Genomic DNA, 15,129 nt, shown 5'->3' with positions numbered 1-15,129 from the left:
TTATTCTGCGCTTTGCAGAGGAGTCAGACTTTCCTACCCTTATCGTTAATGCATTGTTAAAATAAGGGTAACATTGAAAGAAAGGGGTAGTAATTGGATCAAGCCAAAGTCTCCTTTTGTTCATATTTAAAGTTCTTCAGCCAAGAAATCAAAGTCTAATAACAAGATGGCTCGTTTTCTGAATACTTAAAATAGGAGGGTTTACCTGTCTCAGCCACCGTAAAACTCCTCCTGCTGACCTGATCACCCCTGTAGGCCCAGATGTAAAAAGTGTAGACCACACCAGGTTTCAGGCCGACTAGCCTGTATGAGGTCATGTCGCGGCCAATTGGGATCTCGCCACTGGAGCCCGCATCAGATGTATACGTCAACATATAACCTTCGATTTGAGCTTGGACAGGGTCCCAAGAAATGGTGATTGTGTCTTCTGTTGTCTCAGTGGTCAGTAGGTTTGTTGGTGCATCAATGTCTGGAGAGGCGGAGATTAGTATGAGGTCATGCTTTTGCAGGTAACATGAAAATATTAAAAAAAAAATGACAAGTGACAGATGAAACAGGAAAAGGCATTTACTAAATATTTAAATGTTGGCCCTCTGTCAATCTATGACATCCTCTAATCATGGTCACAGAATATCAGTGGTCAAAATTCATTATATTACGTATGTATATAATTGGATCATTTTAAATAATTTGGGAAGTATTGATCCTGGCGGCTCTTTTTTGTCATTATGCCTTGCCGCAGCGATCGTTTATCTTGGTGCTCAAGTAGGGACTGGCAGGAGACAATTTTATCGTGATAAGTGCTGTTCTGGCCCTCCGAAAATTACATGTATGGTTGTGGCCACGATCCATTATCCCCTCTGGAATCTTGCTGTGAGCAGGGGCCAAACAAGCCTCCTTCCTTCTGGTTTGGGACACTGAAAATGCCATTGTGGACTGCCTAAAGTGAACTGCTTGGTTTTTGCTGCGCTCCATTATCCCCAGTCGACTATTGATGAGTGCGAGGAGCCAAGGGAGCAAATTTTTGTCATGCATGGCAGCTTTTTTTATTTTCTTTCCGCCTTAATTGTGCAAATGTGCATTTTTGGTGGGCCTGGCAGTTTTTTTTGTCCTGTCCTCCAAAAGATGAAATTCATTCATAAGGCTGTGATCCCTTGTCCCTGATTGCACATTTCTGCAAACGAGGACCAGCAAAGCGCACCTTTGTCAGGCCTAGTGGATCTTTTATTGCTTTTTCGTTTTTTTGCTTAAGATTAATTTCATTCGTGCGGCCACAATCCATTATACCCAATTCATATTCCTCTGAGTGTGGCCTGGCAGAAGGCACTATTTTCTGCAGGCGTGCCCATCTGGCCCACCTAAAATGAACCGCACTATTTTAGCCGCAATCCATTATCCCGGTTCGACTATTGTTTTAAACGCAGGCTACCGCGATAAACGAGGGATTGAAATAATAATTATTCCTTTCCGGGTAAAACTACTCTGAACTTTAAATGGGTTCATTAATCATTTTACACTTTTGACAACTGGATAGAATAAAAACAACATGTACTCTACAATCCTTAATGGTTCTTTACCAGTCGCCATAAATCAATCGGTCTTTCGATCTTTGGCAGAGGTGATTAATTACATTTTGACAAGTGGGATTTTCGATCGCCTTTCCTGGCTTTTGAAAGAGGAATTAGGACTTTAGCCAATGTAGATAAATGGATTGCTGTCGATTGGGAAGACAAAAATAGAAATCACTTGACATTTACAAAAAATTGACAAATTACGTTGATGCTTGAAAACTTTTTAGTTTCAGCGTTCTGTTTAGCTTTTTCTTCAATGTATTGTCCATATGTCACAGTATGCATCTCGTTTACAAAGTGACTAGCATGAGTACAGTTTGGCCTTTTGCCAGGAACCTGTGGTTATGGACCCCAGCCGCTGACGTAATGCAAGACTCCTCTATAGACTGGGTACAAAAAAAAGTTGGATCTAGTCTGGCATCAGTTTTGCCACATACATGCTGATGAAATCAAAGAACCGATCCTTATGAACTTACAAACAACAAGTCTAGAATATGACTTCACAAGTCAGAAATCAGCTCTACCTAAATAAGCACTATGTCAAATTAATGGGTAGGTATTTATTTTGTCTGTGATAAAAATCACAGTCAGCAAGAGTTTTCTCTCAAATAGGGATTTTTTTCCCAAGGGAGACACGATAATAATTAGGCCGAAAGATAACAGCAATAACAGCCAAATGCAATTTCACATTTATTGGACTGACGGAGAAACATAAGAAAACCCCCGATAATTCCCAGATTTTCCGTACTATTTTTTCATAGTTTGGCTGGGGGTGCGAATTATACCCTGGTGAGACTTATCTGCCTTGTTCTCAAATTCGTACTTTTATATCAAATTAATAAAAAATCATATTTATACATCAACAGTTTTGATCAAAATAAAATTATTTTGTGGAAATCAGTTAAAGATTTAACTCCTAAGTCAATTAGGGTTAAACTTGATTTACCTGTAAAGCATTAACCTCTAATAGTATTTGCATTCTGTCATATTTGACATCATTACATGATCAAATATAAACTCTTTTTGTTTAGTTTGAGTTGAAGCTTTAACTCAAAGTCAAGAGTCAAGGAGGGTTCATTTCGAGCTATAAAGCATTAATATTTGAAAATATTTATGACTAAATGTTGTAATTTTTATAACTGCTCAAAATGAAACAGTTCTGTGTTACCTCCAGAGTTAAAGCTTGTACTCCAAAGTCTTTCTTTTTTTATTTTTGTATCATCACCTGATAAAATGTATATTCAGTCAATACAAGTAGCGCAAAAAAGAGCTTTCAGTTGTTGATTATTTCCAACAAAGCTACATTCATACCCCATTTAAAACCAGGACAAATGCAGCGTAGACAAGTCTGACCCTAGCGTGGAAGAAAGATCGTTTCTGCAGCCGTTTTGTGGGTCCTTCCCTGTTTTTCTTCACGCTGCCCTCGCTCATTTTGCCTTGCAATTTTCCTGCAGAGGAGCCCGTAATGCAGCCTGCGACCGATAAGCCCGACAGGCAGACTACTCCTCGCGGGACCATATTAGGTGCCCCCATAATAGCCAGACTCAACATGTTTTGCTTCCTACACCGGCTCCATCTGCTTCAGGTTAAAGCAGCCTTTTTGCTGAATTCATTGAGCCAAAATAAGGAGCAGAAGCTAGCTAAGTAGTATTTTCTCACATATTAGCAACTTAGGTGTTTAGATCGGACAGTTTTCCTAAAAACCGGCAACCCCTGAATGATCTTTTTGCAGTCATCATCACACATTATTGCCTTTTAATATCGTAGAATCGTCTTCATTTTTTATGATAACAACGGAGTAGACATTGTTTACGAGATTAGACATGGCACTCCAGTACGAACCTAATAAAATACTTAAAGAAGGATAATAAAAGAAAATGAAAATGTTGAAGATGGGGTGCATCATTTGAAAATTAAATATTTTCTCTATATCAAGTATGTGTTAACCAGTGTTTTGCACGTTACTTTAAAAAAGTAATCAATTATGGTTTCTCAAAAGTTCTTCCAAAAAGTAACTAAGTGAACAACTGAATTACTCTATAGTAAAAGTAACTAGTTACCTGGTAAAGTAACTACTTTCGTTACTTTGAAAAGAAGTTTTTGTATGTCAACGAAATTCGACGTTTCCTGAGCAAATACGAAAAATCGTGTTGACTTCTCATACTTAGGAAAATGAGAAATCTAACTATTTTTAGAGAACCGGCTCTTTCGGGTCCTAGACGGCATTTCAGGTTGTTTTTGTTGTTTTTTGTTGTTGTCCGATACCACCAATAATTATGTAAAATTAGAAACGGAATGACTCAAAAATGTGGTTTTATTTTGCTTTGATCAGGCCTGTTAGGGGACACATTAGGTTCGGGGAAAGGGGTCTGCATTGGAGTTCTGGAGAGAGACTTCCTGCTCTTCCCTGCGGGTTTTTTTTTTTTTTATTTCTATTGGTTAGTGAAGCTCCAGACTTCCTGTGCGGAGTTTGTATGTTCTCCCCGTGCTTGCGTGGGTTTCCTCCGGGCACTCCAGTTTCCTCCCACGTTCCAAAAACATGCATTTCAGGTGAATTGGCCGGTCCAAATTGTCCCTAGGTGTGAATGAGCGAATGAGTTGTCTGTACCCGTGTGCCCTGCGATTGGCTGGCAACCAGTTCATGGTGTCCCCTGCCCACTGCCCGGAGATGGCTGGGATGGGCTCCAGCCCCCCCGCGACCCTAATGAGGATAAGCGGTACGGCTAATGAGATGAGATGAGGTTAGTGAAGCATCAGAATGGTGGAAGTAAGAAAAGGCCTGCTTCTAGTAGAGTCTAAATACCAACCCAAACCATAAAAAGATGAAAAAAGAAAAGTTCATTCGAGCGCGTCTAAGAAATGCATGTACTTTCTCACAAATCATGAACAGGCTGTCTGAGGCTGCAGTTAGGACTTTATGCCAGGAAATCGCGGCAGAGAGTAACAACGTTTTCAAATCCCACTCCCTACCTTTAAATATTCATTTAACAATGTGATATTCAAAATTGCAGGTGAGATGAGAACATTTGTTTTTAATAATGTTTTTGTGATTTCAAAATACTGGTTCTAAATGATGTGTGTATATTATATTGATGGTTTCTACCGCTGCAAAAGTATGGATTTTTTTCAATTTAAGATGTTTCTTTTTTTATTGAGTTGATTTTATAATGTTTTAATCAAATTAATAATATTCATTCAAATCATTAATCCTAATGATGTTTCGAATTATTACAAATATTTAAAAAAATGCTATAAAATATAGCGAAAATAGATCTCGTTTACACAAAGTATATTTGTATATTTATTCTAATTTTATTATAGTTTAACTTATTTCTCCTGATGTTATATTGCCAATTTGTTTTTCTATTTTCATTTAAAGTATTTTATTATTTTAACTTCGATAAAATAAAATGCTCACTAAAAATGTGCACGATTATTTGATATTTCAAATAATTTTGCTCCTTTTAAGTATTTTTGGAGGGATAAAGGATCTCAGCTGCAAAATGCATTTCATTGTAGGTAGCAATATTGTGCGGTAATTGTAGAAAAAAGACCCGCCTGTCCCGAAACAAATGCGGTCCACTGGCCCCCACTCACAGCAATATGTGATCAGAGATAATGGATCACAGCTGCACAAGTGCTCTTCACTTTTAGATTGACACAATGGCTAAAAAAAAAAAAAAGCCTCCAGGGCTGACAACAATGCGCTCGCTGCCCTCTGATTGCATATTGATTCAAGCAAAGGTAATAGATCGTAGAATATTTTTCAACCAGCGATGCTCTGAGGCTGCAAAGTAGCAAGGGATGAAATTGTATCTGTTTTACATAGCCAGAAACCAAACAAACAACACAGTCAGGCACAGACCTGTAGAACTTGTGACCAAAGAAGAGTTCCCCTCATTCATTCCTCTGATGGCCTGCACTGCAATCAAGTATTCCATACCCGGAGAGAGACCTGAAGGACAAAACAGATGTAATCAGTTCTCATCAGCCCATTTTTTCGATGAAATGCAGCTAAAGAAGATCCGTAGACTCTAACCCATGATGGTGTATTTGGTCCGGGCCTCAAGGCTTCTCTGCACGTTCAGCTCCTCCTCCTGTCCTGATAGGTCAGTATAAGTGAGCCTGAAGTGGTCCACCTCAGCCTCTGGGTTGCTCCAGTCCACCTGGATGGAGTTGTCCGTCCGGTCCAGGACCCGGATATTGTCGATTGTTGAGACACCTGAAAAGACGTGAAATTGAATTGTATTTTGAAAATACAGTAGATCTACAGCTTCCCCAACTTACGACGAATTCACTCTACAGTGTGGTATAATGTGGGTTTCTTTCGGCCCCACTTTAGGGCATTTTTCCCACTATATTAGTACAGATTATATCCCATCTTGTGTGCTTCATAATGACTTTGCCAAGTCGGCGGTATAATGATTAATATTCATACTGTATTTATTTGCTATGGGTTCCAAGGTTTGCAGTAATGCTAAAAGGAGAAATAAATACATAAACACGGAAAATGTCACGATTCTGTCACTTGCCCGCTTATTTCCCTCACCTGCACTTACTCTTTCTGCCCCAGCTGCCACTCGTTCCCTACTTATCAAGCAGCCTATTTAAGTACTTTATTCTCCTTGACTCTTGGTCAGTCCGTCAGCAAACCTCAGCGCATGCAAGGCAAGCACTTTTGACTCTGGCTCCCGTTTTGATTCCGACCTGTTCTTGTATTCTGCCTGATTCCGTCCCCCCTTTTACAACACCTCTCCACTCATTCCTATCACCAACAAATAAATAAACTACTTTTGCTAAATAATTAGTTTTTACCAATTGTATAAGAGAAATAAGTTGAAATAACATGGAAAAAATGTTTTAAATAATCTGTCAGTCTTTGTTTTTCTGCTGTGTTATAGTTCTAAACAGCACTCATAATGACATAGTAGCTCCTGATGTAAACATCTTTTGCCCACTAGAATCCCTCCAGCTGGCCCTAAAGCAGTCTGAAGTCTTACAATTAAGTGTTACGAGGAACATCGTTCTCAGCCAGAGTTTTCCGAGAGAAGCGCAACCTTGTGCAAGAAATCCAACATAATATTCTCCGGCATTCATCCGGTCCTGCGATCTCCTAGCAGCAAACATCCGTCCCCATCAGTCAGGAAGTCCGATTCACATTAAACACATCCTCGCGGCCATTTCCGAGCACTTATCTCCTAAATCCAATGGGTTACAAAGAAGATCTTGATGAAACGCTTTTTGGTCGTTAGGACTGAGATGAACAACTAAGGCTCTTTCAAACTATCAAAGGGACTGTAAAAACTGTATGAAAGTTTTTATAATCTAACAATCAAAATGAGTCCTGGGATGAGCTCTCACTGGGTCTTGTCAGGCCCTTGTAGCTCGCTCGTTCGGTTGTATCTTGTCCGATCCAATTTCATAAAACCAAAATGTGAAAAAGCCTATTTGTGGAAGGTTTTATCGACTTTATTTGCAAGAAAGTGCGGTGAATTCGGGACCACAGAGTGCACCTGATTTAAAGCTTCACACACAAATTTAAGAAGGAAACTTAACACCAGATTTTAACCAGCAAGCTTGATAAGTCATAACAATTAACTCATTCACACGGATTAGACACTCATTTTCAAATTCTGTCCACAGTTGTCAATCTTAATTAACTAACGCAGCAGTCTATACTAATTAAATGATCATGAACATATACACACAATTTCGATTAAAACATTCTCAAAACAACACTCATTGCACTGAACTGACTAAAATTCAGAGGCCCGTACAATCAAAACAGCCTGTAGACATTCAGAGCCTTGCATTTTCGCGATGACAGTGATAGGAGGGAGACCAAGTATTGCTACAACATAAAAAATCCCATCAAATTGGACTCTCAATGGTTTTTGTCCGGCCGTCATAACTTGTTCGTTGAGTTGTATCAAAAGAACCTCAAAAACTAACATGTATAAAATAATTTAAACCATGTTAATAATCCAAATTGACTAACAAACCACTGTTAGAGTTATATAGGACATCATAACTGTCATGAACCGGAACTGGATCAGGACCTAAATGCGTGACGTTTCTCACACAATTTTTCTGATTTTTTTTCAGATTTTCAGATCTACTTTATTGTCATTCTAGTACACGTGTATACAGAACGAAATGTCGATACATCTGACCCGCACAGTTTCCTTGAATGTACAGATATAAAGAAAATGTTGTATTGAGTTAGAGTATTGAGTACTAATAGTATACTAAATAATTATGGCTATGTATAGTATTTTACAGTAGCGCAAATAGTGCAAGAGGAGCAGCTAACCAGATGTGCAAAATGGGCAGTCAGGTAAACAAGTCAGGTAAACAGTAACAATAACACTGTAACAATAACGCTGTAAGTACAATAGTGCAGAGAAACAGATGTGCAAGGAGTGGCTAGCTATAAAGAACTGCCAGTAGTGCAAAAAGTCAAACAAAACCAACAGATGTACAGATTAGCAGCAGTTTAGATTTACTATGTGTTTGATTGACCGTTTAACAGTCTAATGGCCAGGGGGACAAGACTATTGTGGAACCTGGTGGTCCTGCACCGCACACTGCAGTACCTCTTCCCAGAGGCTAGCAGAGTGAACAGTCCATGATGGGGTGAGAGGGGTCCCTGATAATGTTCTTAGCTTGGGATAGGCAGCGCTTCTGGCCAATGTCCTGAATGGAGGGGAGAGAAGTTCCGATGATTTTCTCTGCTGTCCTCGTCACCCTCCTCACACTACCCCAGTCGGAAGCGCTGCAGCCTCCACACCACACAGAGATACAGCTGGTCAGGATACTCTCTATGGTGCCCCTGTAGAATGTGATGAGGGAGGGTGGGGGCAGGTGGGCTCTCCTCATCCTCCGCAGGAAGTACAGGCGCTGCTGTGCCCTCTTAACCAGTGATGCAGTGTTCACGGACCAGGTGAGTTTGTTTGTGATGTGCACCCCTAGGAACTTGATGCTGCTGACAACCTCCACAGCCTTGTTGTTGATGAAAAGTGGGGCATGGTTGGGCTGGTTTTTCCTGAAGTCGACAATGATCTCTTTAGTTTTGTCAACATTCAGGACCAGGCTGTTGTCCCTGCACCAGCCCACCAACTGCTCCACCTCCTCTCTGTAGGCCAGGTCGTCCCTGATGAGGCCCTTTTTATTTTACGGGAAATGGGGAGTCATGCACGTTAAGCAGCAGTCTAGCGTGGAATGATAGAAAGCCAGAGGCCGATGAGATCGATACCAATTGCCCAAGCAGCTATCGGACAGATGGGGTCTGTACCGGACAGGACGGGACAGACAACATTGATATCAAAACAGGATATAGGCCAATTAGGCCCCTTGGCAACCGTGACAACAAGTGGAAATTATTTATATAGGAAGCATACAAAGATTTTAAGGGTACCCGTCTACTATAAATAAGGGTTTTGGCTTTTAAAAGGAAAAAAAACCTACCTGTTGTAGCTTCGATTTCTTCACCTTCACCTTTGATTCCTCTGAGCACGGCATTTACTTTAACATAGTAGGTTAGACCAGAAGTCAGGCCTGTGATGAGATAGGAGTTATCCATGTTGGGAACCCGAACCTAGATGAATATAAGTGTCACAAAAATATTGCAATGAAAATACTTGACGGCCAAATTCTACATTTTATTACGTTAGATTTTCACTCTTTAATTCAATGGAAAATGTATTGCTCATACATCTGCTTAAACTAGAAATACAATCTAAAATACAATGAAAATGATCATTCACACCTGCTTCATGGCATTCCCTTGACCTCGAGGATGATAAGTTAAAACATAATAGTCTGCACCAGAAATTGGTGACCATTGTACCAAGAGGGAGACGTCTGTTGCCTGGACCAATCTCAAGCCTTCGACACTAAGAACTGAAAAAAGGAAGAAAAACACAGATAAATGTTTAAAGTTTTAAACTTTTAGAATAAAGTTACTCTCTCAAGTTTATCACGATTCATTAGAAATTAAAATGTGGTCAATAATTACCATGGTTTTTTGTTTTGTTTGTTTTTTTCATTTGAAAAACAAAAAATCTGAAGTACTACTATATGTGGGTATGTATATACCGGAACCATATCCCCCTTGTGGGAAGTGGCAGGAGTCAAGAACAAACTTACATTCTTGACTCTTTCTGGGAGATTAATACAGAGGAGGGGATTCCCAGCCCCTTCAATCAACCCAACCGATGTGTCACAACCCCTGTCGTTGAGAGTCATTCGGTGACCAAACCCCCCAATTCCAACCCCTAATGCAAAAAAGCCAAGCAGGTACAAATGTTGTAAGTATTAAATATGATTCGGCCTCCCAGTCTCAGGGCGGGCTCCCTACCCCCAAGCCCACAGAGCTGGTTACTACTATATGGACAGGGTTTTTAATTCAAATATCGCAAACTTTGATGCAATTTTTGCTTGATTTAACATTAAACATTATTATAGACACTAGAATTCTAGCTAACAGCAGTGTCCACGATGCAAGCATTAGTAGTTAAGGTCCGTGACGTTAGCATTTGCTGCTAAATTATTTCGTATCAACGCTAAAGTTATACTGACAATCGAACAGAAGCTTGCCACCAAAGCGACAGGATTCACTAAGTGGCCAAGTGAGCAAAAATGTGTGCTAAATACAGGCTGGAACTGACCGAAATAGGCCCCAGAGATGATTTCACGAGCTATTCATTTTGAGATCAGGGTTTTAAATTAAAGTGCAATGTTCTTACCACAATTTGCCTGATTTAACATTAAATATTGATACAAAGACACCAGCATTCAAGCTAATAACGGTGTCCTTAACCTAAGCATCAGTAGTTAAAGTCAATAACGCCAGCATTACGTGTTAAAGGATTTAGCATTTAAAAAAAAAAGAATCGTCTGAACAAAGTGATGCTAGCCACTAAAGAAAAGCTAGCTACTAATAATGTCGTCCAAGATGCAAGCATTAATAGTTAGGTGGGGTGCGAAGTCTGAGGTGTCCTTAAAAAGTTAAAATTTAAATATTTCTATTAAGTTTGTGTTGAATGTAATATACTGTACATTTTTTTAGCCTGAGCGCTCACTGAACAGGAGACGGCGAGGACACTCAGTGGCTGAAATGATACCCGATGCAAATCTACTCATCCGAGGTGATGGAACAACTGACATTGCGGATGAATAGGTATGTTAAGACGGCGGTGAACCGTAACCAGACAGCAGCAGACGCTGTTTAACTTTCCACGCATGAGTAAAACTTTGTGGTGGATTGATTGTCAATGAATAATGAGATTCAAATAAATAAATCTTGTATGCGGTGGTCATTAGCAGCACAGCTGGTTTTGTTCTTTAAATGCATATAGTTACTTGCTGTTACTCCAGACACGTACTTCAACAATCTTTGTCCTCGGAATACTGTAGCTCTTGCTTTTACATTTATGTGTAAAGATTTCCGTGAAACAGTTCAGTTATATGAGATCCCCCCCAGAAAAAAATGGTGCCTTTATGGGTAAATGCTAATGTTTTTTGTTCATAGTAATAAGAATTTATATTTCTTTTTAATGATAAAGCAATTGCATTTTGCAAGCTATTTACTAAAAAATGCAATATATACATTATGTACTTTATGCTAGAGGTAATGTTTTTAGGGACTTAACCAGCAAAATTAATTTAACACCAAGTATCTTGAACCAGCGCAAAACATTTCCAGTCGGGAAAATAAAGAAAACATTTACAACAAATTTTATGATTTCAACTATATAGCTTTATTTATACGGGCAGCACGGCAGCGCAGTGGTTGCGGCACAGTTCTGAGGTCATGGAATCAAACCTGCCAATTTGTATGCATGTTCTCCCTGTGCTTGGCACTCCATTTTCCTCCCACATTCCAAAAACATGCATGTCAGGTTAATTGGCCAGTCCAAATTCTTCCTAGGTGTGAATGAGCGAGTGAGTTGTCTATTTCTGTGTGCCCTGCAACAGGCTGGCAACCAATTCAGGGTGTCCCCTGCCCACTGCCCAAAGATTGCTGGTATGGGCTCCAGCAACCCCACGACCCTACTGCGGATAAGCGGTACAGATAATGGATGGATGCTTTATTTATACGGTGGCCACTTCTCAGCAATTTGGATATTAAAATATATCACATAATAATTATTATTTGAATATTCCATCCTCAGTAAAAAAAAAAAACAATTAGTAAGAAAACTAAGGGAAAGTGCAGAACAAATAATTAAAATTGTATTGTACTTTTGATGGATAGTTTTGTCTCAATTATTGTATCAAAAAAGAGAAACATGAGCAATGATTGTGCTCATTTTGAATATTTTTCTTATAACATGTTTATTGCGGTTATTAGCAACCAGAAAACCCACTGATATGCAAAAATCTGCCTAAAGCGCCCCACATTTTCAACATGCACTCCTCCACTTGTAGCAATAGTTGACCAAAAAATCGATCACGGTCATAATTGTGCGTATCATTTTCGGCTTAAAGAACGTAAATTAAAGTCACGAATTAGCTTTCACGGACCCAACTTTTGGCTATAGTTGACTGGGTATAGGGAATCCTGGCCAAAACAGCGCAGTTCATTTTAGGCGGTGTACAATGCCACACTTGGGCTGCCTGGACAAAAAAAAAAAAAAAAAGTGCTCTGCAAGCCCCTGCTTTCAGCAATAGTTGACCGGGGATAAGGAATCACGGCCACAACCTTGCATTTCATTTTGCAGACACTTCTGCCGGTCTCCACTCTCAGCAATATGCGATCAAGGAGTGCAGTTAATTTTAGGCGGAAATACAGGTACAGCAAAGAAGTGCTGCCAACAAAAGTACCTTCTGTCGGTCCCCGCTTTCACCAATATGGGATTGGATCTATAATGGGTCTGGGCCGCACAATTTTAAGTTCATTTTACTGCCATGCTCAACAAAAGTGCACTATACAGGTCCCTACTCACAGAAATATGCGATCAAGGATAATAGATCATGCCTGCACGAGTGCAGTCACTTTTTGGTCGTGAGAGAAGAAAAAAGGGGCTGCCATGTCGTACAGAAATGTGCTCTACTGCCCCCACTCGCTTCTTTTATGAGAATTTAATACACTTATTCAAAATCTACAACTAGTGATATGCCAGTGACTTATTTAAAACTTTACATTATGCGTTTCAGAGGGAAATTGTGTATTATTGAGTGGCTCTTAGTGGTTAAAAAACTTCATTTATTAAAATAAAATATTTTTATTTGATTGCTAAGCCAAATTACATAAACGAACATATAAACGTGCATTTAAAAATACTATTGGTTCTGAAATTTAACATATGGGCTCACCGAGAGGGAGCTGATATCATTGTCTGCCATCTTGCTCTTACGGGTACCCCAAAAAATGGGCAAAGAAAATGAAAAGAAATGGTGCGGTTTTGTCATCTAGATGGTAAATTGACTGCATTTCAATAGCGCTTTAACCAGTCACTAACGATCTCCCAAAGCACATTTACAATATACTTCACACTGACCCAGTCACACACACATTAGGGGTTCAGTGTCTTGCCCAAGGGCTCTTTGACATTTAACTCGGAGGAGCCAGGAATCAAACTTTCCACCTCTTGGTTCCAAGACATGCACTTTACCACCTGAGCTACTCTTCTGTAAATGATATTCTTCCTTGTGCTTTTTAGGAATCATTTTCAGTTGCACTGCACAGAGCAACACCTAGTTGTCAAATATTACACAGGATCCCTTTAAGCAAGTCAGCTTTCATTTTTCAATTAAAAGTATATATGTTTTCGGTCCGGGGACGAAATCTTTATGTTGGTGCATTCCTAGTTGCAACTGTCAAACAATTCATAAATGTTATCTTTTGATTTTGTGGTGCTTTGTGTTTTATGCATGCTAAAAGTCTTGAAAAATATCAGTGCCTAGCCAGTTTTAGAAGGTGGACTTCCAGTGAACCTCTTTGACCACGTTGTTGCACAGTGGGTGGTAAAACGACAGACATTGACCTTAAATATTGTAACACCTAAACAATTTAAAGGTGAGATTGTCCCTCAACATTCAGAAAAAGGGCTATTTTAGTTCCAGCCACAACATCCTTCCCACTTGGTCTGGGTTAGGGCGGGTCTTTCATGGTTTTGGTATCAACGCCAAGTCAAAACCGAAGGTGGTCTCTTTAGCGAGGGTAAGCGCAAAATGTCTGGAAGCATATTGAACACATTACAAGGGACGTTCTCATGAAGGATTTCAAAGGGAACTGTAGCCTGTATCTTTCCCTGTTGTTAAATTCTGATGTATAAGTTGAAATGGAATTGAGAAGTGGGAAAATTGATTTTTTTTCTGTTATCATAAATGTTCTTTTTCTATTTGAGGGATTACATTTTTCTGCTCTTTTAAAATTTCTATTATTTTTACAGAAAGACGGATAGAAAAACAAAAAACTTAACATTTGTTGAAAAATAAACATAAAAAGTAAAAAAAAAATTGCAGGCATTTTTAATTTTGGGGATCATTTTGTCATTAATTGACACGCAAATGAGGACATGGCAACCAATCACTAATTGTGCATTAAATTGTATTGTTTGAATCCAATTTTAATTCTAACCTATCAAATATGTGTAACTGATTGCTAAATACCTCCTGAGCACTGCACAGATGGTTGTGCATGCCCAGAGGGTGCCAAGAATTAGACGAACTGGAGGACTCCGCACCTTTTCCTCAGCACCTGTACCTGACTCTAATTAAGAACCCAGTCGCTGATCTATTTTGGACTCCCTGAACTTTGCCAGTTGTGAGTGTTTTTCAGACTGTAACCCATTTTTCCCCCCCTACCATGGAACGTTGAAGATTAAAATCCCCTAAACCAATCTTACCTAAAGAGCAATCGTCCCCGTAGAAGCCCTGGTCGCAGACGCACTTCCCATCGAAACAAAGCCCGTTACGGCTGCAGTCGTTGGGACATTTCTGAACGCTGCAGTCGTCGCCGGTAAAGTGCGGGAAACACTCGCACTTGCCGTCCACGCAGCGGCCTTTGTCGTTGCAGTCGTTGGGGCAGGCGGGTTGGCTGCAGTCGTCTCCGGTGTAGCCCTGATGGCAGATGCACTTGCGGTCCACGCAGCGGCCGTTGTCGTTGCACTCGTCCGGGCAGGAAGATACCGAGCAGTCCGGCCCTTCCCAGCCAGGGTAGCAGAGGCAGCTGCACGCCTCCGGCTGGAAGATGCCGTGGTCGCTGCAGCTCGTGTCCATGCCTAGGAAACCCAGTGTAGGGGACAGTTACTAGCTTGTCCTTTGCGATGTATTGTTGATTGGTAGGTTAATTAGGTGTTAATATCAAGATTTAAATTTTTGGGCCTCTCACCCAGTGTTGGTTGGCTAATTATTTGGACCTTTACTATCAAAATATGCTTTTTGGGCATATCACCCAGCCCTGATTGGTTGGTTGGTTGACTATGAATATTAAGATATAAAATGTTGGTCCAATTATATAGCCCTCATTGATGTAGTGATGGGTTGGTTGGTGATTTAAATATGGGGTCCTGTCACCTGGTTGGTTGTTTGGTCGATTTTTCAGGAGGTT

The 15,129-nt window shown here is 40.0% G+C and overlaps 1 protein-coding gene across 1 annotated transcript in view; it reads right to left on the bottom strand.

The window, feature by feature from the left end:
* Positions 1-15,129, bottom strand: part of tnn (tenascin N) — a 44,602-nt gene that overhangs the window by 15,003 nt on the left and 14,470 nt on the right. The window contains exons 4-9 of the mRNA XM_088345698.1: positions 14,426-14,800; positions 9,340-9,473; positions 9,039-9,168; positions 5,611-5,793; positions 5,437-5,526; positions 206-469 (exon numbers count right to left, since the gene is read on the bottom strand). Coding sequence (XP_088201824.1) covers positions 206-469; positions 5,437-5,526; positions 5,611-5,793; positions 9,039-9,168; positions 9,340-9,473; positions 14,426-14,800 — 1,176 coding nt within the window. The remainder of the gene's footprint in view (positions 1-205; positions 470-5,436; positions 5,527-5,610; positions 5,794-9,038; positions 9,169-9,339; positions 9,474-14,425; positions 14,801-15,129) is intronic.

Source organism: Urocampus carinirostris, chromosome 1, assembly GCF_059441175.1.
Source record: "Urocampus carinirostris isolate Australia breed hairy pipefish chromosome 1, RoL_Ucar_1.0, whole genome shotgun sequence".
Lineage (NCBI taxonomy): Eukaryota > Metazoa > Chordata > Actinopteri > Syngnathiformes > Syngnathidae > Urocampus > Urocampus carinirostris.
The sequence above is the reverse complement of the archived record's forward strand: the minus strand, read 5'-3'. Positions and strand labels throughout refer to the sequence as shown.